Genomic DNA, 24,823 nt, shown 5'->3' with positions numbered 1-24,823 from the left:
GTTTTGTACCCTTGAGGCATTTACCAGCTTAGCTTTGGTTTGCTTATGTAGGCTGCACAGCATTAGAGCCACCTCAGTCTAACGGGCCCCTTGTTTAATTAATTAAACAATACCCGTCTCTCAGAGGGATTCATTATCTTTTGCTACAGAGCTATAATCTCTGCTTCCTTTAAAGGTGGGAGCAGGTTTAACCTCTTTCGCCAAAGCCTTTTTCTCCTGGAAGGTGGATCCCCTATTGGGGAGGCATCAGATCACTTCCTGTGTCACAACATTAAATGTCCCCTTGGCAGAAAGCAGTTTGAAGTATACTCTTGAATCTTTGCGGCTCAACATTGTATGTAAATAACAGTTTCAGTAAATTACAGTTTCAGGTATACTCTACAAAACGACATAGGCAGGAAATTCATTTACACCTTTTTGGTGCACCATCTTAAGGGTTTGAATAGTCTGCTCCCAGCTGTGGCTCAGGGACTTCAGAACAGTAGCACTTGATTTAATAGACCTGTGACAGTGTAGTGAAAATAAACAGTCTGGTGTCTTAAATTTACTACCTATTTTTGTCTAATGAGGCTGGGTAGAGAGAAGGGAATTGAGATGAGATTGGGGAAGAACTCTGAAATGCATCTACCAAAGAATGCTTTCACTGTGTAGACGTAGCGCCTGAGTGGGGGGCATGCAACAGATGGGTGGAGAGGCAGTGTTTGGTTCCCAGTTTTGGTGCCACTCAAAGGTACCTGGCCAAGAGGGAGAGGAGAGAGGAATGGGGACTGAAGTCCTGCCCTGCTCTGAGGACCAAGTGTGCAGATATAAAACCTTAATATTGGCCATCTGGGAAATAATAATCATTGCATTTTAACAGTGGAGGCTAGACTGGTACTCATTTGTTTACATGACATGCTTGATTTGCCCTAGATATCCAAGTAATTTTATATGACTGTTGTGCAGATACTCATTTCATGCTCTAGTTTGTTTTATCTTCACTCTCTAGAGCCTGCTCTTCATTACTAACAGAAATAATCTATATCACCTGTATGTCCAGTGAGTGAAGCACAGACACTCCTCGTTAGGGTCTCCCAGCTTGTTAGGACACAAGCGACTCAATGGTAGGAACCTTCCTTACAGTTTATATCATGAGGCCTGTTGTTGTTTATCTTCCTCCCTCCCTTCCTTTTGTCCTTCCTTCCTTCCTTCCTTCCTTCCTTCCTTCCTTCCTTCCTTCCTTCCTTCCTTCCTTTCTCCCTCTCCCCCCCACTCTCTCCTTCTCCCTCCTACTCCCTCCCTCCCTTCCTTCTTTTCTTTTCTTTTCAATTAAAGTTGACATGCAGTATTATTTCATGTTAGTTTAGGTGTACAGCACAGTGGTTAGACATTTATATAATTTATGAAGTGATCCCCCGATTAGTCTGGTACCCAGTTATTACAATATGATTGACTATATTCCCTATGCCATACTTTACATCCTGTGACCACATTGTTGTTTGTTTACATTTCACTGTTGCCACAGCTCTTCCTTTTCTATTCTTTCTAGATAATCACAAATGTTTTCTCTCTTCCTCAAAAAAAAAGAAATTTTTTTTGTTTCTATCCCTTACCTTGTGATCCTTTCCATTCTACCCTAGGCCTGTACAACAGAAACCTTTGAAAGAAAGGAGTCCTCCCTGAGCCCCAGAACCCCTGCCTTTTCCAGCTCTACTTAAATAAACATTTCTCTTAGATGATTTGTGCCCAGTTGTGGTGTGTGTCTGGGAAGTAAGTAGTAGTGGAAACAGAAGACTCTTCCCACCAAGCTCAAAGCCAAGATTTACTTCCATGCATTAGTCTTATAGATAAAACTTAGTAAATATACAATCACATAGTCATTTGGGGCTCTGTATATCCTAATAAATTAGTGCTTCTAATTTTATAAGCACTGTCATAACCACGGTTGTAAGTGGCATTTTTCCTTTAACTGTAGTGAATGTTCCTTTGCTTTACTAGGTGTTGTTTATTAGGTGTTGTTTCCCCTAAGTGCTGTATAAAGTGACAGATTGTTTCAGGGCAACCAGTAGGTTGTATTTACAGGTGGTTGGTTGTCTTTACTAGCTTTGCTGCTGTAACACAACTGCTTTCCGACAGGAAGGAACATTGCATAGTAACTGGAGCTATAAAGTCTAGTCTTCATTTTATTCCTCATTTAGGAACGGACGTTTTGTGACTCACTGAATCCTTCTTTTTCAGTTCCTCTTTGGCACCGTGCATAATGTGAGGGTATGAAATAGCATTCTCTTTGTGTTTGCAAGATGACCTGCTGGCCTGTCATTAGTAGGACCTGAACCTCCAGTGGCTTTTCCAGCTGTAGGGTTGGGAGTTTTGCTGCCCCGGGAAGGAAGAGCCGTGCTCAGGCCCCATTCTAGAAGGGGTGAGTGTCCTTGGTCTGCTGAGCCAAGCTTACCCCTGATATCCCATTGTGTAGTGGTCACTCAAGACAAGTACTCCTTAACTGGGAGGGACCAAAGGACATTTTAAAGAATAATAAGCAATGAACTCAGAGTATATTCTAAACTATTTATAGTATACTAAGAATTAATGTAAAGAAATACATATTACAAATTAGAAATAAAATATATGAGTGACTCCCATTAGGGTGATTCTGATACTGATTCCAAATTCCACTTTCACTAGGTGGATGCGACACAACGTTGAGCGAGGTGTGGATTGGACAGTGTTGTTAAGAACTTGTCCTAAGGCTCTTCTTTCAACTTGTTTAACCAGTTTACAACCCTCATTAGGAATTATTTGGCCATTTGGGAAATAAAATTCATTTTTCTGAGCATGAAATATAATTGAGTGATTTTACCCTAAGAATTTCATATCGTGTGAAATTGCGTACATATTTTTCTGCATCTCTGATCTCCAGTGAATAATGGACCAGAGCTGACGTGGCCCTGACCAAATTTTACAATTCTGTGCTATCAGAGGTGAAGTTCAGAAGGCGTTCTGCCTCCACTATTTGCAGCTCAGCTGGTATATTTCAAATGTTTTCCTACTTCTCTCTCTGGGTCTGACGGTAGCTATCACAGACATTTGTGCATCTCATGAACAAACAGAGGTTTCATGCTCCTTTGGACTCTTGGATTTTTTTCTGCCTAACTGGTGGGGGTTTAATTCCTGTCTGATTTTAGGGAGCAAAGAGAGTATCTTCCAGACCAAGGCTTATCATTCAAAATCCCTTCCTCTATATTGATTCCTCCAACTGAAGCCAAATGTGTCCTTCACAACTGCCTGTCCTTAGGCCGGTTCACCTGTATCCCACTTCTTAACTTTGCCCACTAACTTCAGCTGGGTGAGAGATCAGGCCAGTCCTGTTCATTGTTTTCTTCACTCCAAAAGGAAATTCGCTTTCTCAGTAGTTGGTCGAAGTTAAGTCAAACCTGTATCCCAAGTATGAAGTTAACAGACAGGTGGGAATTGAACCCCAAACATTGTCAGCTTCACTGGGAATCTAAGATTACCTCACCCTCTCAGAGATTATGAATTTGAAATTTATTAAGCTTCCATGAAAGTTTTGAATTCAAAATATCAAATGTGCACAAACATGACTAATAATAATGCATATAAAATGTTTATAATCTCGATGGGGAAAGAAGGAACAGAGGTCCAGTATAATCACCATGTCCAGTAATCCAGAACTTCTCAAGTGATTACTCCATATGGACAGAGCAGTTGTTTGATTTGGTTAAATGTGATGGTTCAGTTGCAGCAGGTTGGTAAAGGCACTGAACATGGAGTTGTGAAAAGATATAAACAATTGGCTCTCACCAGTCAGTGTAAGCTGGCTCCAGCACACCCCTGAGAAATCTAAGGGAAATTGGGAATTTGAATTTTGACTTAGAAATTCTTTTTTTAAACATCTCTTCTATTGCCTGAAGAAAGTCACTTTGTGTGTGTGTGTGTATATACAAATATATGTCCTTATCCATGTTTTTATCTAGTTATCTCAGTTTAAACAATTTTCTAAATTTAACTCTGTTGTTTATGAAGTGTTTACAAAGGCATGGAAAATTTCATATGCATACATTTTCCCATTTACTTTATATTCACTTATAATTCATCGCATGCCTTCTGACTTTTTGTGTAGTGGTTTTCCACTTTTATTTTCCAGTTTCATTCCTTTGATCTCTATAACCATAGTTGTCTACCCCATGAAAAAATTTCTTCCTCTCTCGGTCCTTTGTCCAGTTTTAATAGCAAGTGTGAATAATAAGCTGGTGAACAGGTTGCTCTTCCCTGAATGTGGGGGCCACACTCTCACTACTGGGCCAGTATAAAATAGATCCCTTTCATTTCCCTTACTATTTATTTGCCAACTTTTCCTCGTTTGGGTCATTTCAAGTCAGTTAACTCATTTTTCATCAAGGTTCCGAACTCAGGCTATATTCAATGCAGAATAGATAATTACACCGACAGTCAAATCTGTCGCTCTGTCTTGGCTCACTTTTCCCTTAATTTAAGTGTCCTCAAATGTAATCTTCACTTGAAGAAAGTGAAAAACACATATTTATAGAGGAATGAGGAATGTCTGTTGGGTTGATTGATATTTTCATTTACATTGAGGCCCCCCTTTCTTTCATCAAAACACTACCTCTGTTGGTTTTTAAAAAATCAAGTAGGTATGTAAGAGATAGTGGAGTTCTTTCTTTTGCCAGCACCTGCTCCACAGCATAATTTCCACGTGCCCCAACACTGTTTTGGTGATAAACAACAAATACACTGTCATTAACTTAGACTTGCCCACCCAGCTCAGCTCAGCAGGGTTCCTGTCATCCTTCTATTTGCTCCTCAGCCGCCCCCAAAGGATGCATTTTAAAGCAACAACACTCAAGGCAAATGTTGGGTTGTGGGTTTACTTTTCTCGTCTCTGCCCTGTCCGATTTACTTCTGTGAGTGCTGAGGGACACCAAATGTAGAAATGCTGCTGTGCTGCTTTAGATCTTGAGGTTCGTTTCACTCTGGGGCGGGGTCTAAAGGACTGCTTTGCATTCCTTGGATTAGTGAATCCTACCGTGCTCCCCACCTCCTGCAGTGAAAAAACTCTTCCTTTAGGCCCTGTATTCCTGATTGTTTGAGAGGAAAGTGTTCTGAGAGTCTGAGTTTTAACCGTCAGGCCCCAGGGCTGAATGCTTCTCCCAAGACGTTTACACTCCCTGGTCACCTAGAAGTCTGGACACAAAGGTGGGAAGAAAGTTCTGAAATGTTCTCATCTGAGAGCTGGGGGAAGCTCACTGCTTCCAATCTGCATGAGGGAGATTCGCTGCAGGAGTGATGGAGCCCGCTTTTCCCACTGCCGGGATCTACACTCCACATATTTGTTAAATTGCACGACATTGCAGAGTACTAGAGAGTACTGGTTTGTTTAGAGAAATGCAAAAGCAATAGTGCAGAAAAATTAAATTGCCATACCTCTAGGAGGTGACCATGAAGATGGCATTTAAATCATGTGAAAGACACGCAAATGAGCATAGATTTATGCAGTGTGAACCATATAGGTGCTGAAGGGATGCAGGCCCGGCTGGGCTGGGGACGAGGCTAATCAGGAAAAGAATCATTGAGGAGGGAAGTTGTAAGGTTTTTAGGTATTTTGTTGTTTTTATTGAGGTAACCTCGGTTAATAACATTATATAGATTTCAGTTGTACAACGTTATAATTCTATATCTGTATACTCTCTTGCATGCTCATCACCCCAAGTCTAGTTTCCATCCATTATCATATGTTTGACCCTTCTCTACCCACTATGCTCTCCCGCTACCTTCTTCCCCTCTGGTAATCACCATTCTGTTGTGTGTGTCTATGAGTTTAGTTTTGGTTTGTTTTGTTTGTTTGTTTGTTACCTTTTTATTTTATATTTCACATGTGAGTGAAATCACATGGTTTTTGTCCTTTTCTGTTTGACTTATTTCACTTAATACCCTCAAAATCCATCCATGTTGTTGCAAATGTCAGTATTTCATCTTTTTTATACAGAGGAGTATTCTGTTGTGTGTGGATAGACGTGTGTGTGTGAGATGTGTGTATGGTATCTTCTTTATCCATTCATCCATTAATGGACACTTATCAAAAAGATAAGAGATAACAAGTGTTGGCAAGATATAAAGACAAGGGAACCCTTGTGCACTGTTGGTAGAATTGTAAATTGGTGCAGCCACTATGGAAAACAGTATAAAGCTCCCTCAAAAAATTAAGAATAGAACTGCCATATGACTCAGCAGTTCTCTTCTAGGTATTTAACCAGAATATGAAGACACTTATTTGAAAAGATGTATAGCCCTATGTTCATTGCAACAATTTACAATAGCCAAAATATGGAAACAACCTAAGTATGAGTAAGGTTTTACAAGAAGTCGTTTGGTAGAGAGGAAGCATGTGGCGGGGAGAAGGAGGGCACATCTCAAGATCTGGAGAGGGAGTCAGCAGAGTGCAGTGAGTGTTCTGCCCAGGGACCCCAGTGCTCTTCCCACACTCTTGCAAGCTTTTGCCCAAAATGTTACTCTGAGAAGCCTTCTCTGACCTATTTAAAATGGCCATCAATCATTTCTCCTGTATGTCTTTTGCCCATTTCTTGTTTCATTTTTCTCCATAGCATTTATCACCTTCTAACATATTGAAATATCCTCCCACTGGGGTATAAGTTCCATAAGGGCATAGATTGTTGTGTATTTTGTTCACCATTTTACCCAGTGCCTAGTGGTACATAGTACTCCTTAGTATTTGCTTCTTGAATAAATGGGATGTAGTGAGAAAGAAGCGTGGTAAAGTAGGTAGTGTTCTGGGGTCTGAACAACTCTGGTAGAGAATCCAGAAACCTGGGTCTTCAAGCCAGGGTTGGCCCACGTGTGAGTAGAGTGGGCAGTAGAGTTCATTGGACTGCAGTTTCCTCCCTGCTTAGGTGGATGTTGGCCAAGATGACAGTTGACGCTCCTCTTGACCCTGAGCTTCTGAGAGCCTGGATTGTCAGAGGACGCTAGCTGGTGAGCATCTTGGAATGTGCTTTGAGCCACCAGGAGCTGTTACTGTGGCAGTGGAGAATTACTGTGGATCTTTGAACCTGAGGTCAAAACTAGTATTTGTTAACAATATTTTTTTCCAATGTACTCCAGGTAATTTTTTTAAAGGGGGTTAAGAGACTAGATGTGAATTAATTTTTTTTATCACCATTTAATAAAGTCTGCTTTCATCTCCTTCCTTTCCACTAATTTATCTCACCTAAGTTCTGCAGGCTTGAACCACGAGCAATTGTTTGGATCCATTCATGAATCCATTAGAGACTGGCTTTTGAGGCTCCTATTTCAGTATACTAGAACTTCGGAAGAAAACTCAATAGGGGCCACCAACTGGTTTTGGTTTCAAACTTACGCTAAGCAAGGTCCTTCCATGTCCCATGGTTGCCTTGAAATTATAAAGCTACCCTCTCTCCCGGCCCACCCCATTCCAAAAATTCCATCACCATTGGGGGATGATTTCCCTGAGGGGCTCCACAGACCCTACCAGCAAACCTCCAACCCAGGCCTGACCTCTCACAGAGATAATGAGCATTTATTTAGGGTGGAATTCACTTGCTACTCAAGTATGTCACCACAGAATAGTAAAGGAGAAATTACAGCCTGTGGAATCCTCAGGTCTGTAATAGTTCACTTACTGAGAACTAAATTTTACTATTCTTTTCTGTCAACATTTAAAAGGATGTTTCTGCACCCCTTTATTTTGACATAACACTTTTTATAAGTCTAACCTGTCAGCTTTCTACAATTTATCTTGTTAGGCATCCTTAATCTCGCTTTGTTTTGCTTTCCACTTCTGGGAGTCAGTAATCTTGGAGAAGTAACATGTGATAAATCTTGGTCCAACTCCCAGCTCAGCCATTCACTGGCCTGGGTACTCAACTTCTTTGACCTCCACTTTCCTAAAACCTATAAATTTAGGGTCAGTTCCTACTTTCCAGGATTACAGGGACTGTAAGTAACCAGGTGGGGGTGCCTGGCACATGTCAGGTAGGTCTTCAATAATGGCAGCCTTCTTCAACAATTTCTTTTGTATTCTTGGCAATAGCAAACTCTCACCCACTAAACAAATGTCTAGTGGCCTTCCTCCAAATACCTGTGCAGTACAAGTGTCCTGCTCAATTATACAACAGACTCTGTTGACTCAAGCTAGAGCTGAATGTTCATGAGTCCTTTTAAATAAAAGATTCAGTGCCTAATCACAGAAGGCCATTGTCTGGCAAGGCCAGATAATGAAGTGGTCAGGATTGCTGAAATGTATCATCAGGCTTGTTGACAGTTCCCTCTGTGCCCATAGAATAAAATGAATAGGAAGAGAGCCAAGAGGAAGGACGCCAGCGAGAAGAGACAAATGTGAGAGATGTGATGGTTGAGCTCGCCAATGAGCGAAGATTCCTTTCCTCAGAATTGAAAGCATTTGTGTACAGTTCATATAATAAAGGATTTCTTATTATAAAAGCCACAAAGAGAAAATGATGGTGTTCTTTTGAGATAGTATATATTCTGGCTGACACTATATATTCTGAGTGGCATCATTACATCTGGCTTTTGTCTACAATTCTTTTTTAGTAGGCAGGATATAAATTATAAATTTTAAACAAATAATACATACCCTTTTTTAAAACATTGAAAACCAAGCCAGAACTGACTGCATATATATATATATATATATATATATATATATATATATATATAATTTATATATACATATTATATATATGTGTGTATATAATATATATATGAATTTTTTAATGAAAAAACAATACCCTTGGTAAATATGCACAATATTAATATTAGCTCAGAATGAATGCTAAAGATTTCAAACTCATATAACTCTCTTCTAAATATATTTCCTGATTTGAATGCATCTTTTTAAATACACATGCTATGAGGTTTCATTTATTTTGCACAGAAAGTTATTTCATTACCAATTCTTGTCCTGCTTCCATTTTCATGATTCTCCACATTGTTTAGGAAACTTGGCATAAGAATGAGTTCAGGGTTGGGATTTGTATTTGGGGAACTAAATTATTAATAAACCAATTTTTTAATAACTAAATCCATATCCTATCCTTTAGTAAATGGCCTTTGTAATAAGGAAAATTTTAATTTGTGGGATAAAATGTTTTATGTATTTAACTTCTGTTCTAGTGATACTGCATAACATCCAAATAACTCTCATGTTAGCTTTACTGTTTTGTTGCTTTTGAGGGCACTTTAATTATAGGAATTTATTTGAATCATCAGTATTCCTGTTAGAGCCAAATCATTCTCATGGGCTTATGGGAATATATACCACCAGGCAGTAGATTAATAACTATAAAAAAACCACATGAAAAAGTCACTGCAAATCTCAGGTCAAAACCTATGGTTTTCTGGATTTTGCAGTCTACCAGCTTTTTGAAGCTTCTCTTTGGTAACATGATCTTTTCGGCAATACCACTGAGCTCTAGACACTTGTGGTAATTAAGACAACCCAGAAGTGCCCCACACTCACCCAGAGTGCCAGCCTTCACCTAACAAGGAAGGACCTTGATCAGCACGTGTCCGTTTTAACAGACAAGCCCTCGGGGGATGTACGTGGCAGAAGAATATGATAGTGAGGAAACTCTTTTGTTTTCCAAAAAGATTGGGAAAACAGACTGGATTGGGGCCTGGGCCACAGCACTTGGGAGGGCTCTGTATGGAGAACCACAACAGACAGGAAATCTCCTTGCTGGTGAATTCTTCTGGCCATCTGCACTATCATTCCTGCAGTGTTTCAATTACTCTCTCCAACTAGCTAACCGCCCCCGATCGGTGGCCCCACCGAACCCCCACTCTTCTTACTTCAAACATGTGTTATTGGAAACAGGGCAACACGGAAAACTTTGAGTTTGGGCACTGGAGACCAAATTGTCAGCCTATTCTGAACTTCCGTAGAATACTCAAGGAGTTAACTAGAGTGATTCTGGCTTCATTTGGTCCCCAAAGGTTTTCTGTATAATAAAGACTTGGATACAGGAAAATACATTCAGAACATGAGCCAAGAATCACGTTCAATGAGAGACAGTTCAAGAGGGATAACCAATGGAAAGGCATGGAACCTTCAGGCATGTTCCGTCTGTGGCCTGCTGAATTACACATGTGCTGTTTGGGCCAGGTTTTTTGATAAGCTGGATGTCTTGGTGGTAAGGGGCAAAACTGCTTCACTTCCTGCATTGGACTCTCCTCTCCGCAACACTGCAGATCCATTCCCTTGCCCTTCCTATCCCGCCCCCTCCAATGGGAACAGAGTCCCCAGTCTCTGGAAAGTAATGCTAAGAAAACAAACACTACAAAGGCTGGTAACAGGGGGTATCTCTCTTGAATGTTTTTTGTGACCATCTAGGTTCAAGGAGGAGGGGTCCCCCAGCTACATGAGCCAGCAGGGTCTCTTTGTAGTAGGCATTCCTATGTTTGGTCAGATGTCCTCCCAGCGGAGGGCAGAGAGGGAAAGATAAAACAGAATTCTTATTAAAAATAAGTCGGGGGAGAGGGGGAGGGGGGGAGGGTGGTAGAGAAAAAACAAAACAGAGAAAGTGTGTCAAGTGGAAAGGGAGGTCAGGTGGTGCCATCTGATACTGATTAAATGCTGATACGATTAGCAATGAGAAATGCACATTGTGAGCAAGTGTCTGCTCTTCAGAATGTGAGCCAGTGACAACTGTCTGGGAGCGGATCTGCACAAATACCACACATACGAGATGTCCAGTGGCAAACATGGAGCTAGCACACATTGCCAGGATGGGAGGGAAAGACCCTTGCATTGGGAGTCAGGAAGTGCGGCTTCTGATTCTGCTTTACCTCGCTGGCCTCACTTTCCCCATCCATAACACAATGATGCTTGGCCAGATGACCTCTAAGCAACCTTCTAGCCCCAGATTCTATCAGGTTGGGCAAAAGTAATTGCGGTTTTTGCAATTATTTTTAACCTTTTAAATCTCAATTACTTTTGCACCAACATAATATTATCTACCAAATCTTTTGAAGCTCTTCTGACAGAATGTAAGAAATAGTCCTGGAGACGCATAAGGAGCTCACCCACCACCATCCTAAAATCCAAAAAGAAAGAACCTCGCGTCCTGCCCTTGCTATCAACCATAAAAGTGCCATCCAGTCTTTCCACAGGAGGTCGGTCAGCATCCCGGTATCTGTCATCCTTCCATGTTTTATAGTTGCTGCCAAAGCAAGATTATTGTTTCTGAACATGAAATGTGGTGTGTTTGTGGGTCTACCTATACTTCTCCCTCTCCCAATCTCAAAAATATTTTCACTCGAACTGGATATAAGGAGTCTTTGTTTTATTTTAAACTGCCAGATTATGAAGAGCCTGGGAGCTGATAGGTGTGTGTACGTGTGTGTGTGTGTGTGTGTGTGTGTGTGTGTGTGTGTGTGTGTTGATCCTTCAGTTCAGGGTGAGCTGAAGGATTTTTGGTTTTGTTTTTTTCTTTTTGGCATTGTCATGAGGATAGCACTATTTTAGTACAGGGTGAGGCTGGATTCCAGTGGGAATGGCAGAGGAAGCTTCCACGGAGATTAAACGATCTCACACTAGGATGGTGGCAGTGGAAATGGAGAGGAAGCAACGATCAGACGGAGGCACCATGGCGTACTGGAGAGATTAGGGCTTTTGCAGTCAGACAGACCCAGGTTTGAACCCTGGCTGTGATGTCTACAGCATGTCCTTTCAGCTGTTACTACCTTATTCAGGGGTTATTATATGGGTTTAAAATGCTGTGTGTAAAGTACCTCGCTCAGATTCTGGTAAATTTAGGCAGTAAATGAACATCAATAAACTATAGTTGAAATGATCGTGATAAAAATATCCCACAGGAAGCTTAGCAGGGCCTAGTGACTGAGTGAATTAGAGAATAAGTGCAAGAGAAGGCTTCAGGATGTCTTTGAGTTTAACCACCTAGGGCGGTGGGATAGCAGTAATTTTTAGGTTGGATAGAAATAGGACGTTGGGTGGGAGTTTGAGATCTGGTTTGGCAGGGCTAGTACCAAGGTCAGTTATGGTCATGAGACATGGTACTGAGATATCCAGCTGGCAGTTAAAGAAGGATGGAAAGGAAAAGGAGTAAAAGAAATGGGAACACTGATGTGAAGAAGCTGATTGACTCTAGTCTGTTGCATCAAGTGAGTCTGATTTTACAGCTTCATCTTCAAGGAAATGGTGAACCAAAGGTTGATCCAGGATAACCATCTTCTAAACCAAACTTTTTCTCCTCAAAGTGTGTTTCTCTGACCAGGCATCACCTGGATTTTATACATAATCTTAGCTCCTACCTCAGACCTGCTGAATCAGACTCTGCATTTGAACGGTGGGATTTGTAAGAAGTTTGTAAGGGTTTGAGAAGCACCGTTCTAAAACATGGTCCCCAGATTCGCTGTATCGGTATCTCCATGGAACGTGTTAGAAATCCAGGTTCTCATGCACCTTCTCAGACCTCCTGAATTAGAAATGTTGGATTTTAACGAGCCCTTCAAGGGAGTCTGATGTGCCCCAGAGTTTGAGAATCAATGCTGTGCGTCGTGGAACAGAGTCCCCTCCCCTTGGGTCTCTAGCCCAAAACACAGAGGGATTGTGTAAAACCTAAAAAAAACTAAAAAAGTTAAATTTGAGTCATTTTTCTTTGCTGTTTCTCTCATCATTTTGCATTAAACACTGCTGAAGAGCTCTTTTCACTGAAGGGCACTATGTGTAAAAACACAAACCCAAGCAAAGAAACTTCGGCTGTGGCTTAATCCTCTCGACTTACCCATCAAAAGTTATTGAACACAGTTATGGGAGATGAGCCCTTTATGTGCTGTTGCCCCAGGGGGACACTACTAGTCAGACACGTAGGGAAACGGGTCCCGGAAAGAAGGACCTCCCGGCACTCCTTACAATGTGATTTTCACATTAAAATGTCCACAGTCTTTGTCTTCTGTGTTTCTAATCAGTCCAATGGAAAGTTTCCTTTTTAAGGGCTTGCTTCTGGAGTCACTTACAGAAGTGATGATGGTTTACCACTTAGACTAGAATACTTTTCAAAAAGTTGAACTGTGAACAGTCAAAATTTGCCTCTTCTCATCAAAAATATCTGGTTTTTCTAGTGGTTCCACAATTGTTATTTAATCACTGTGATAACTTAAATAATGGTCAGTGTCTGTTTTCTGTATATATGTAATGTATAAAATGGTTGTATATTGAGCATTTTAATCATAAAATTACCTATATTTTCTGCTACAAGTTATAGTACACTTATAGCCAGTGGCATGCTGGCAAACCAGTTCAGAGTGGGGAGATCATAATTTGTAGTGTTTATCTATTTCCATGGTGTATATACTCCCTCTAGGACTGATTTCAAGCTGCCATCAGTTTAACAATCAGCTCCCAAAATTCCTACAAATTTTACAATTGACTTTTGCAAACCAGTAGGAACTACCTCTAGCACACTACTGAAACATCATGAGACCAGCGACAATTTTTTTTGGTTGGCTGTGTATGAATTACTATAAGTCCAATAATGGCTAAAACAAGCGGATATGGGTATTTTAAATCTTTTGTCATACAGAGATTTTTATTGAAATTATAATTGTAATGATCAGAATGGAATTGGGTTCAAAACTATTCTTTGAGACAAAGTTATGTGCTATTTTCAAGTCATATTAAATACAATTATAACAACATAATGGTAATATTTAAAGTGCTTGGTTGCTAAAGTGGTGACTATGTTTAGATTTAAAACCCCACTTAATCCTGCAGTAAGGAATATGTAAAACATTATTCTTAGTCATAATATTTGAACTAAAATGCAAAAAGATACTTTTTGAAGTAATGTTTTTGTCACTATTATTAAAATTTGACTTCTCTTACAGGTATTCAGGAAGGAACACAATGTACCAAATGTAAAAATAACTGGGCACTGAAGTTTTCTATCATATTATTATACATTTTGTGTGCCTTGCTAACAATCACAGTAGCCATTTTGGGATACAAAGGTAAGTACTTTTGCTTTTTCCTTTGGATTAGCAAGTTTCCATTCATTAACATAATGTGAAAAAAACCCATGTTTGCAAATATGAAGTATTTCATGAATACAGCTCAGATGCAAAACTGAGAAACATCATAAGCTCCCTGTTTGTGTCTTAAGCTTCTTGTGGCTGTGGGATCTGAAAGGGGGAGAGTAGCAATTCTTTTTGAGTCATTTCAACAGTTATGGCCCTCTATGAGATTTTTCCTCTTTGTTGTTTTTTCCTACCTATTTCCAGCTACTCCCTCTTCCTCTATCTTTTTTTGTCTTATCTCTGAGAGGCTCTGTGGAAACCCTGGAGTCAGTACACAGGAAAGCTATATTGACAGAGGGAAAGCCAAACTCAAGATCTCCAGAGATATAACTTATCTCACCCAGGGAATGGCCAACTAATTCCCTTTTTTCTCTTCAGTAAATTTACTGTAGTCACTGTTGTATATACAGCTCCATGAAAATATTGCCCTGTAGAAATTAAACACAGGGACAGCTCCACCACCTCAACAATACTTTGTGGGACGTTAGGCATTCTTTCAACATGTCTGGTTTAAGGTCAGTGGAGGATTTTTGCCTGAATCCTCCAGACTTGTAGATAAAGTACACCACCCCCAAGCCCCTTACCTGTTCCAGACACCACAGGTGTCATGATGCAGAATCACGAACTGTATAAGCCCTTTTATGGAAAATAGCTGTGGAAGCCTTGCCATCAAAGACACATGAGACAGGTATGTTGTCTAGTTTTAGCAAGAGACAGATGTAGGGTCTGCTGATCTTCAAAACTTTCACTCAGCAACCATCTTGGCTGCCTTCCCTCAGAAGGGACAGATTAACAGTGGAGACTTCCACAAGTTCCCTTCTCAGTTCTTTGGCCCATAGGCTTGGCCTGGAGAGAGAATCAGTGTGAATTCCCTCCAATTTGTAAGTCCTCCCACCTCGCTCCCAGTGTTTAGTGATTTCCCAAGGAAACATATTGGAATGAAAATGGGCTTGGGGTCAGGCAGGCGTTCCAAGATCAGTTATGAATTCTGCCAGTTGTGATACAATTGTGAATGTTTACTAAGTGCTTGCTGGCATGCCGGGCATCATGCTAAGTCCTTTGCGTGCCTATGTAACCTGGATGTGAACCATAACCTCTTAGAGTTTCCAATTTATCTGTAAAATGGCAATGATAATGCTACTTTTCAAGGTGGTTGGAATGAGCAAAGATGATGTCATTGAACCACCTGTCCTATAGTTGGTCCCAGTGGATAAGTGACTATACCTCTCGGTTCCATCCGTATTCATAACTGCATGTATACAGCACTAGCCATTAGAATGGAAAACTATGTTAAAAATACTCAGTGTAGTCCAGACTTGTTAAGTCTCACCACTAGGGACATACATGGAAAATTATGTGCACCCTGTAATGTGTTGCCTGATGAATTTGAACAATGGAAATTTGGACGATTACCAGGTCATTGTATCCATGTGCGATGAGTTAATCTAACCTAGGATTAACAGGGTAAGTGATTAAGAAAGGCTATTAAATTATGGCGAGGTCTGTACAGAGGTGGGGAGGGAACCTGTGGAGTAACAGAGGGTTTTTTAATGTCCTAGGTAATTTACACTCTCCTCCTTTACTAAGTTATTTATGTCATTATTCATTTCTCCATGACTTTTCCTAGCAAACCCAGAAAAAGGAAAAATTTGGAATCAAACAGCCATTTAATATGTATCTTTAGAGCTCAGTACTGTGTGATATCATGAAAGTTAAACATTTCCTACTGAAAAAGATGAGACAGGTTTGACGAACATACCACTGTATGGTATTTTGTCATTTTTACTTCCGTAAGGAAATAATGCCTAGGATATTTATGCCTTCAGAATTATACAGAAAGATCCAAAAGAAAAGGTTATTTTTTCCTTTTTCTTCTTTGGTTTGTTTTTAAAGCATAGACATTTCCTCCATCGTTACAACATTGGAATACCCTTCTCAGCCCTGGCTTGTCCAGTTGCCTGGAATACCTTTTCTCTGTTCTCCATCTAAATCTTTCCTTTCCCTTCATGTCTCACTTAGACACCTGTTCTGCAAGAAACCCCTGAAGGCTGAGTTAGGTGCCCTCCTGTTTGTTCCCATAGCACCTTTTATTTATTTGTAGCCCTGTCACACTGTATCTTTGTGGTCAGTGGGCATATCTGTCTCACCATCCAAACTATAAGTTCCATGAAGGCAAGACACTATCTTTTATATCTCTCACTAGCACCTAGACTCATGGTACTCAACAGGTACCCAATAAACTTTACTGAATGAATTATTAAGAGGATTCAGGCTGACTTCTGTAAAGGCAGTCAGTGATGCCCAGGGACCTCAAAACTAATCTGCATTTACGGGATTGCTGCAACTCAGAGTCCTACCTAGAAACCCCAAATCCTGGAGATCAACTTGGCCTATTCTGGGGATGTGATCTGACCAGGATGAAGGAGAGAAGAGATTGAGGGAATAGGATAAGTGGAGGCAAGATGGCCGTCTTGCATGTCTTTTCCTTCCTTCAAGGCGCCCATCTCTCAGACCTCTACTGACGAAAATGTGATAATACAACATGCAATTTGGGTTTCCAAACACAGCCTTAGTGAACTAAAATGTTGATATTTTCCAGATGTGTTTTCTCTTTACTTGTACAGTGAGTCCTCTTTCTTGCTGATAAGATGTTGGTAACTCCACATTGTATGAAGTAGAAAGATAAGACCCAGTTCTCCCTTCACACGTCTCCCTTTGAACTCTAGAGAAACTCTCTACATAAAAAAAAATAAAGAAAAACAAAGAAAGAAAAACATACTCAGTGAAAGAAAATATTTTTCTGAAAGAGAAGTTGAACAGAAATAAAATAGAAACTTATTTATTAGTCTTACCAAAGGCAACTCCATACTGTTTTCCTCAAATCATTCTTTACTTCTCCTTTTATGCCACTTCTGCAGTTACAAGTTAGGATATGACTGAAGTTCCTTCCAGCGTCTGATGAACAAGTCAGAGGACTGCTGAGTCACCCAGACAGGTCTATATAGTGGCTGTGGCCCTGAGGCTCACCAGCGTCTTTACAGAAAGATGTACTCGGACAGTTATCTCTTGGTACATCTTCTGCCCTGACCTTTTATCATCAGTCAATGGCGTTTCCATGGCAGAAGCCATCTCTTAAGTTTAATGGGTTATGTTTCCTCCAGAACATTGCCCAAATAGGAAAATCCTACTCTGTTATCCTGCCCAGCAGGCATCTATCTTAAGGTAATTAGGATAAAGAAGGAAGACAGAAATCTGAATCTTTCTCAGTAAGAATCTCCTTCAACTCAGCATTCCTAGCCATAGGATGTCTACCTCACTGTTAAGCCCTGACAAAGTAGATTTCAAAATGTGCATCGTATCACACTGTATAATTTTAGTTGGAATCTAGGATAGTACCCTACAACCAGATCTTCTGTGGTTTTGTAATGAAACCTGAAATAGTGTCCAAAGTAGAAATGTCTTTATTGCCTTCCGGAGAAGTGTAGTTGGTATTACTGGGAAGTCTCAGGTACCACTGAAGGGGTATGTTTCCCCGTCAGTACCACCGTCTGTCTGGTAGAGACACTCATGAGCACCAGGCAGTATGTTTGTGCTCTGCTCTTGTTCTCTTTCCTCAGAGACTGGGCCGTGAGCTATGTCTCTTGTGTCCTCCACGTCTAGTACTATGTCACACACATGGCGGATGCTTAGTAAACATCTGAGGATGATGACTGTAAAGAGAAGATAAAGAAGACATAATCCTTTCCTTCAAGGGATTTTTATTGGAGAAAACCACATTTAGGGAAAAGAAATACTAAATGAGAGGCAGTGTAGACTTATAGACAAAACAAGGGTTGTGGAGTTAGATCTCCTGGCCTGGTATCCCACTGAGTCACTTACAAGCTGTGTGAGTCTAGGCAAGTTACTGAACATCTATGAGCCTCAGTTTCTTCAACTGTAAAGTAGGAGTGGTAAGGGTTACGTGCAGAGATGGTGCAGTGCATCTTTCAAAGAGCACTCACTAAATAGAGGCGGTTATTACTGCCGTTCAGATAACGATTCAGTTGGTATGGTATGGCATCAAGTCGCCAGGGAAGGCTTAGCACAAGGGGGTGACGAGTTTTGGAGTGGTCCTTAAAAGGTGGGTGGAATCAAGACAAGGAAAGGAAGAGGTTAATAGCCCAGGCCAAGGGATGATACCAAAGTCCTTTTATAGAAAAGGTATTATTGTCAGATTATCCTAGGGAATTAGGCTTTGAGTACATGAAAAGGGATAATTTTTCAGGTATTATACCTAAAGCACTGATATTCTGACGAAAAATTCTCTGTGAAGAAATAATTTCTGATAACGGGGAGCCCATGAAAAACCAGACTTCTAGTAATCCGTCTGTGTTTCATGTTTGTTTCCTTCATATGAGAACAATCTACAAACTGAGGTCTACCTCTGTAGACTGGGAGTTTCTAGGGTAAGAGAGGATGGTTCTGCCATCCTTAGAATTTGTGCTAATAAGTTAACAGTAAAAACCAACAAAACTTCTGTGTGCTGTTCCAGCAGGCGTTGGTTCTGGATCTCTACCCGCCTAGTATTTTTATGCAGAAGAAGCAAGTTACCAGCTTTGCAATCCTAAAGTTTGCAGCTTCATACCCAGATACTGTTTTTAAACACAGACACATGCCCCAGTGTATGGAACCAGTTCATTAGCACTTGTGGGCAGGACAAGTAGTTTCCTTGCTACACTGAAGAGAAATTTAACAGGCTTTTTCGTTTTGTTTTTTAATGAATGTATTTATTACTTTCATTCTACACAAATCTGAATTATCTGTCCATGACAATTCTGTGGCTTTTTAAAAAACTAAAATGGAAGAAAAATTAGAGAGGGTAGAAAATGACTGCCTGTCAGCATATTTAGAGGTTTCTTTGGTTTCCAGGAAGAAAAGGCAGGACTTAGGATCCTGCGTGTGGTTTGAGGACAGACAGAGGCATATATTTTGATTTGAGGATTAGAACTAAACCTAAACTTATAAACATCCCCTATTTTATTTTTGAAAAGTTTAGCTTTGCTAAAATACAGATGAAACATTTTGTTCTTCAGTTTCCAGGGATTAGGAGTATACATGCCCATTAAACAACCCTAAAGCGCAGATTATCATAGTTATACCTCTCTTTCTTCTATGTAGTCATTTTTCTAAAAAATTATTCAACTAGATGCCTTACTCATTCCAATGCTGAGGCTTCCCTGAATTGGTTGGTCTGTAAGTTTGTTTGTATGACCTCTAGCTCAGCTGATTTTTCATAGGCCTCAGCAGTCAGATTCTCATTTATTTAAATAAATGGCATAATAAGTAAGTATGTTGAACACCTATAAGAACTTCACCCTGAGCTAAGAGCTGGAGATAAAACTGAATACAAATTTTCCTGCCTTAGACGATCTTATAGTAAACAAACCATGACAACACAGTGAAGTTAGGTCCTGTAATAAAGAAGGGATGGCTTGCGAAGAGAACGCTGCAAGATGTATTTCAGGAAAGATTTCCCACAGGAAGTGATGAGCTGAGTCTTGAAGAGCAAATAGGTCTTAGCTTGGAGAAGAGGCCAGGGAAGAGTGTTCTGGGTGGAAAAAAAAGAATACATGGTAAGGTTTGAATGAGAAAGAGGATTTGGTGCAATACACACATTTCATTATGGCCAGACTATAGAAGCTTAAGGCCTCTCCACGGAAGGTGCCAGAAGCCACAAGCTAGTTCACTTTAGGTCATTCAGACACATGGGACTGTACTTCTATTTCCTGACAGAAACCAAGAGAATCTTCTAGCACAATCATACTTGGGTGGAACACTTAAATAAAATAAACTGGACCCATTGGCTCACAATTAATATACAAAGCATATGCAGACTTTAAAAAAATAATCATTATTTTAAAAAGCTGTTGATAGCAAGGACAGTCAGACTTCATTCCAAGTTGCCAGAGGTTGGATCTAACAGGAGTCACTTTTGGAAAAATATGCTCTTATTAGACATTTTAGAAAGATAAACTTATATTCGTAACCATAGAGAATTATTGCCTCCTGAGAATGAGTTATAACAGAAGCTTTTAATTAACACTGCATTACTAACTTTGATATGATCAAGAAAATGCTTTTAAAAAAGTCTTCCTTGGAAAAAAAATTTTTTTAAAAGTCTTTTTTTATAAGTTACTGTTTGGAAACCCACTTAGGCATCTTCTTGGGAACTGAAAACTATAGACTCACTTGTCACAGATTTTCATGCCTTGGGTGGAATTCATGACAGAGAATGGCAAATACCGTGTTTTCTCGAAAATAAGACCAGGTCTTCACGTTCATTTTTGCTCCAAAAGATGCACTAGCACTTATGTTCAGGGGATGGCATCCTGAAAAATCATGCTAGGGCTTGTTTTCCGGTGAGGTCTCATTTTCAGGGAAACACAGTACTGTTGACTGGCTTCTGTGAATCCCTTCTGGCTACTGTTGAATCCCTTCTGTGAAGACTGTGTATAGATTTGAGCGAGGTGCTCTTTGCCATGGAATCGCCCACTAGATAAGTGAGTCCTACCTGCTAGGAATGGTAGGGAATGTGAAGAGGGATGCAGTTTTGTAAATGATCACAGTGTGATGCCTCCATCTTTGGAAATTAATACAGATGCTCCATGACTTATGATGGGGTTACGTCCTGATAAACCCATCATAAACTGAAAATGCGTTTAATGCACCTAACCTACTGAACATCGTAGCCTCGCCTAGCCTACTTGAAACATGCCCAGAGCACTTACGTTAGCCTACGGTTGGGCAAAACCATCTAACCCAGTGAATACACTGTAAAGTATTATTTGTTTACCTTTATGATCACATGGCTGAGTGGGAGCTGTGGCTCACTGCTGCTGCCCAGCATCATGAGAGTATCATAACACATTTCCCTAGCCTAGGAAAGATCCAAATTCAGCATTCAAAGTACAGTTTGTACTGAATCCGTATTGCTTTTGCATGATCGTAGTCAAAAAAATTGTAAGTCGGGGACCATCTGTATAGAAAATAATATAGATCGAGGACTTCTGTAATACATAAAAATTTACAAATTTGTTCCAAACAAATTCTAAAACATCCAAGGCAATACTGAGTCATGAGAAGAATTAAAAACATAATTCTCTAGTTTACAAGTAAACCGTCACTGGGTTTTGAGACACATAACTTTTTTTTTTTTAAGAATGGCTTTTTCCCTCATACAGTGTTTGATTTCATTTATACTTTTGTTTCAATCTGTTTCCTTTATTTTGTAATGAAATGATCTCTTGTTGAAACTGAAAAATAAAATTTGAGCAGGTATGTGTATTAATGCATTGATTTCCAAATCTTAGTTGTAGAGAAAATGGACAATGTTACAGGTGGCATGGAGACATCTCGCCAAACCTATGATGACAAGCTCACAGCAGTGGAAAGCGACCTGAAAAAATTAGGTAATCTGAATGCGGGTGAATGACAAAGTTGAACCCCTGACTCTACTTTGCATAAATGACCACAGCTTTTTAAAATGATGTTGCTGTAAACTCACTTTCACCCAAAAGGACACTAAATTTTTGTGTTGTGTGTCGAATCTTTTCTCATGATTTAACTCAAAGACTTTTCCATTTTAAAGTTAATGACTAATTTTGGAGTCGAATGCCCCTCTCCCCCAAAAAACTACTATGATGTGCCAAATAAAATCTGAAAACCAATTCTGATCAAAAAGAACCATGAATACACTTTACTGAAAGCTCTTTCATAAATTCTTATTTGGATTACTTTAAACTGCATAGAAAAATTGTAGAGATTAATTTTTAAAAAGAAAAGATTCCAGCCTATTCTATTCTTTGATTTTTATTTTCCTTTTTTAAAAAATAATATTGGTGACTTTAACAAACAGTAGTTTATACCCTTCTTTCCACCCTACCCAGTGCTCTAGAATCAGGTAAATACCGCTTCTCTCTGAGAAGAGTGTTCATTCAAGTTAATCAGTCCTAGTACTCAGTACCCTTTCCAGTTCCCCAGGACCCCGTTTTAAGAGATATGTGGATTTTACTAATGCAGAGCAGTGTTACGTATATCACAAATTTTATATCTAAAATACAGTGCATACCAGTTAAATCTCTTTGGGATCTTTAAACACACCCAAACACTTCTCCATACCAACCTAAGTAACAAACGTGTCTTATTCCAGGGGACCAAACTGGGAAGAAAGCTATCAGCACCAACTCAGAACTCTCCACCTTCAGATCAGACATTCTGGATCTTCGACAACAACTTCGTGAAATTACAGAAAAGACCAGCAAGAACAAAGATACGCTGGAGAAATTACAGGCGAGTGGGGATGCACTGGTGGACCGGCAGAGTCAACTGAAAGAAACTTTGGAGAATAATTCTTTCCTCATCACTACTGTAAACAAAACCCTCCAGGCGTATAATGGCTATGTCACAAATCTGCAACAAGATACCAGCATGCTGCAGGGCAATCTGCAGAGCCAAATGTATTCTCACAACGTGGTCATTATGAACCTCAACAACCTCAACCTGACCCAGGTGCAGCAGAGGAACCTCATCACTAATCTGCAGCGCTCTGTGGATGACACGAGCCAGGCTATCCAGCGAATCAAGAATGACTTCCAAAATCTGCAGCAGGTTTTCCTTCAAGCCAAGAAGGACACTGATTGGCTGAAGGAGAAAGTCCAGAGCTTGCAGACGCTGGCTGCCAATAACTCTGCCTTGGCCAAAGCCAACAACGACACCCTAGAGGATATGAACAGCCAGCTCAGCTCATTCACAGGTCAGATGGACAACATCACCACGGCCTCACAAGCCAACGAGCAGAACCTGAAAGACCTGCAGGACATACACAAGGAGGCAGAGAACAGAACAGCCATCAAGTTCAGCCAGTTGGAGGAACGCTTCCAGCTCTTTGAGACGGATATTGTGAACATCATTAGCAACATCAGTTACACAGCCCACCACCTGCGGACGCTGACCAGCAATCTGAATGAAGTCAGGACCACTTGCACGGACACCCTGACCAAACACACGGATGATCTGACCTCCTTGAATAACACGTTGGCCAACATCCGTTTGGATTCTGTTTCTCTCAGGATGCAACAAGATATGATGAGGTCAAGGTTAGACACCGAAGTAGCCAACTTATCAGTGATTATGGAGGAAATGAAGCTGGTGGACTCCAAGCATGGTCAGCTTATCAAGAATTTTACAATACTACAAGGTGAGTGAAAATTCTAAATTTATGTTTATATTAGTTATCGATTTGCTGTATGACAAATTACTCTAAAACTTGGCAATTTAAAACAAACAGTTCTTATCTCATAGTTTCTGAGAATTAGGACTTCAGGAGCAGCTTAGCTGGGTGGAACTGGCGCAGTGTCTGTGTCTCGTGAGGTTGTCGTCAACGTGTTGGCCAAGGCTGCAGTTCTCTGAAGCTTTAACTTGAACTGGAGGACCAGCTTCCAGAGATGACTCTGGGCAGGAGACCTCGGTTCCTCACTATGTGTAATTGATTGCGTGTCCTCACAGCATGGCAGCTGGCTGCCTCCAGAGCCAGTGATCCAAGAGAAAGACTAAGCAAAAAACCACAGTGCCTTTCATGATCTAGCCTCAGAAATCACAGAACATCATTTCTACCATATTCTGTTCTTTAGAAATGAGTGACTAAGTCCAGCCCACACTCAAGGGGGACTGGAATTAAGCTCCATGTGTTGAAAAAATGTGTAACTAAGAATGTGTGGACAGTGCTCACAGGCGCTCCATTAAATATTTGGTGAATGCAAGATGGGTTAACTTGGATTTTTCTCGGTGCCTAGCTATTTCAAGGCCATTATCAATTGGTTGTTCCTTTGAAAGCAAGATTCATTCTTTTAGGTCATGCAGTTACCATTAAGAGATTCCTATTTCCAATCATCATGAGCATGGATGGTTGGCCATCCCAAGAAGGACTTGAGAAGAGATTATTAAAAGGATAATTTGTGAGCTTTTAGGGAAGCAGCAATTATCAGAATGAGTTCACTAAGAAGAAGGCAGGTGAACCTACCATTTCTTTACATTAATAATTATTAGATTGTTTAAATTAGTAGAATAAAAATAGCATATCTGGATTTCCCCAAGGCATTTGACAGTGATACTGTTAAGAAAAAGATGGAGATACAGGTGCTGGATTATAGCACAGTTAGATGGATTTATTGGTTGTATTAATTTTCTGTCATGCATAGCAAATTACTACAAACTCAGCAGCTTATAAGACCCATTTCTTATCACACAGTTTCTGTGGGTTAAGAGTCTGGGCATGGCTTGTTTCGGTCCTTTGCTTCGTGTCTCCCCAGGCTGCAGTCTCATTGAGAGGGTATGGTTTCATGAGAGGCTGGAATGGGGAAAGATCCGTTTCCACACTCCCTCAGGTTCTTGGCAGAATTTATCTCCTTGGGACCATAAGATTGAGGTTCCTGTTTTCTTTTTAGCTGTCAGCCAGAGACCACATTCAGCGCCTAGAGGCCACCACAGTGCCTTGCCATGTGACCATCTCAAAATATTGCAGCATCTTCAAAGCCAGGAACAAGAGTCTTTCTCCTCCAGTCTGCTAAGACGGAGTCTTATATAATATAACATAGTCAAAGGGGCGACAGCCCATCACCATAACTGTTATTCTATCGGTTAGAAGCAAGTCACAAGTTCCATGTCCAAGTGGGAGGGG

General features: G+C 40.4%; 2 protein-coding genes across 9 annotated transcripts in view; one reads left to right on the top strand and one right to left on the bottom strand.

The window, feature by feature from the left end:
• The window catches only part of COLEC12 (collectin subfamily member 12), a 183,834-nt gene that overhangs the window by 129,883 nt on the left and 29,128 nt on the right, over positions 1 to 24,823 (top strand). Inside the window, exons 3-5 of the mRNA XM_081078052.1 lie at positions 13,921 to 14,043; positions 21,459 to 21,557; positions 22,298 to 23,344. Of these exons, the coding sequence (XP_080934178.1) occupies positions 13,921 to 14,043; positions 21,459 to 21,557; positions 22,298 to 23,344 (1,269 nt within the window). The remainder of the gene's footprint in view (positions 1 to 13,920; positions 14,044 to 21,458; positions 21,558 to 22,297; positions 23,345 to 24,823) is intronic.
• The window catches only part of LOC308509685 (uncharacterized protein), an 83,211-nt gene continuing 76,073 nt past the window's right edge, over positions 17,686 to 24,823 (bottom strand). For 3 of the 8 annotated variants that reach the window (XM_081078059.1, XM_081078061.1, XM_081078062.1), the window contains exons 4-5: positions 20,942 to 21,025; positions 19,431 to 19,696 (exon numbers count right to left, since the gene is read on the bottom strand). In XM_081078059.1, the coding sequence (XP_080934185.1) occupies positions 19,553 to 19,696; positions 20,942 to 21,025 (228 nt within the window). In that variant the 3' untranslated portion in view covers positions 19,431 to 19,552. Of the gene's footprint in view, positions 17,820 to 18,864; positions 19,697 to 20,941; positions 21,026 to 24,823 lie in introns of those variants that run through there. The other 5 variants (XR_013995232.1, XR_013995233.1, XR_013995234.1 and 2 more) reach the window with 3 other exon arrangements.

Source organism: Rhinolophus hipposideros (assembly GCF_964194185.1).
Source record: "Rhinolophus hipposideros genome assembly, chromosome: 17".
Lineage (NCBI taxonomy): Eukaryota > Metazoa > Chordata > Mammalia > Chiroptera > Rhinolophidae > Rhinolophus > Rhinolophus hipposideros.
The sequence above is the reverse complement of the archived record's forward strand: the minus strand, read 5'-3'. Positions and strand labels throughout refer to the sequence as shown.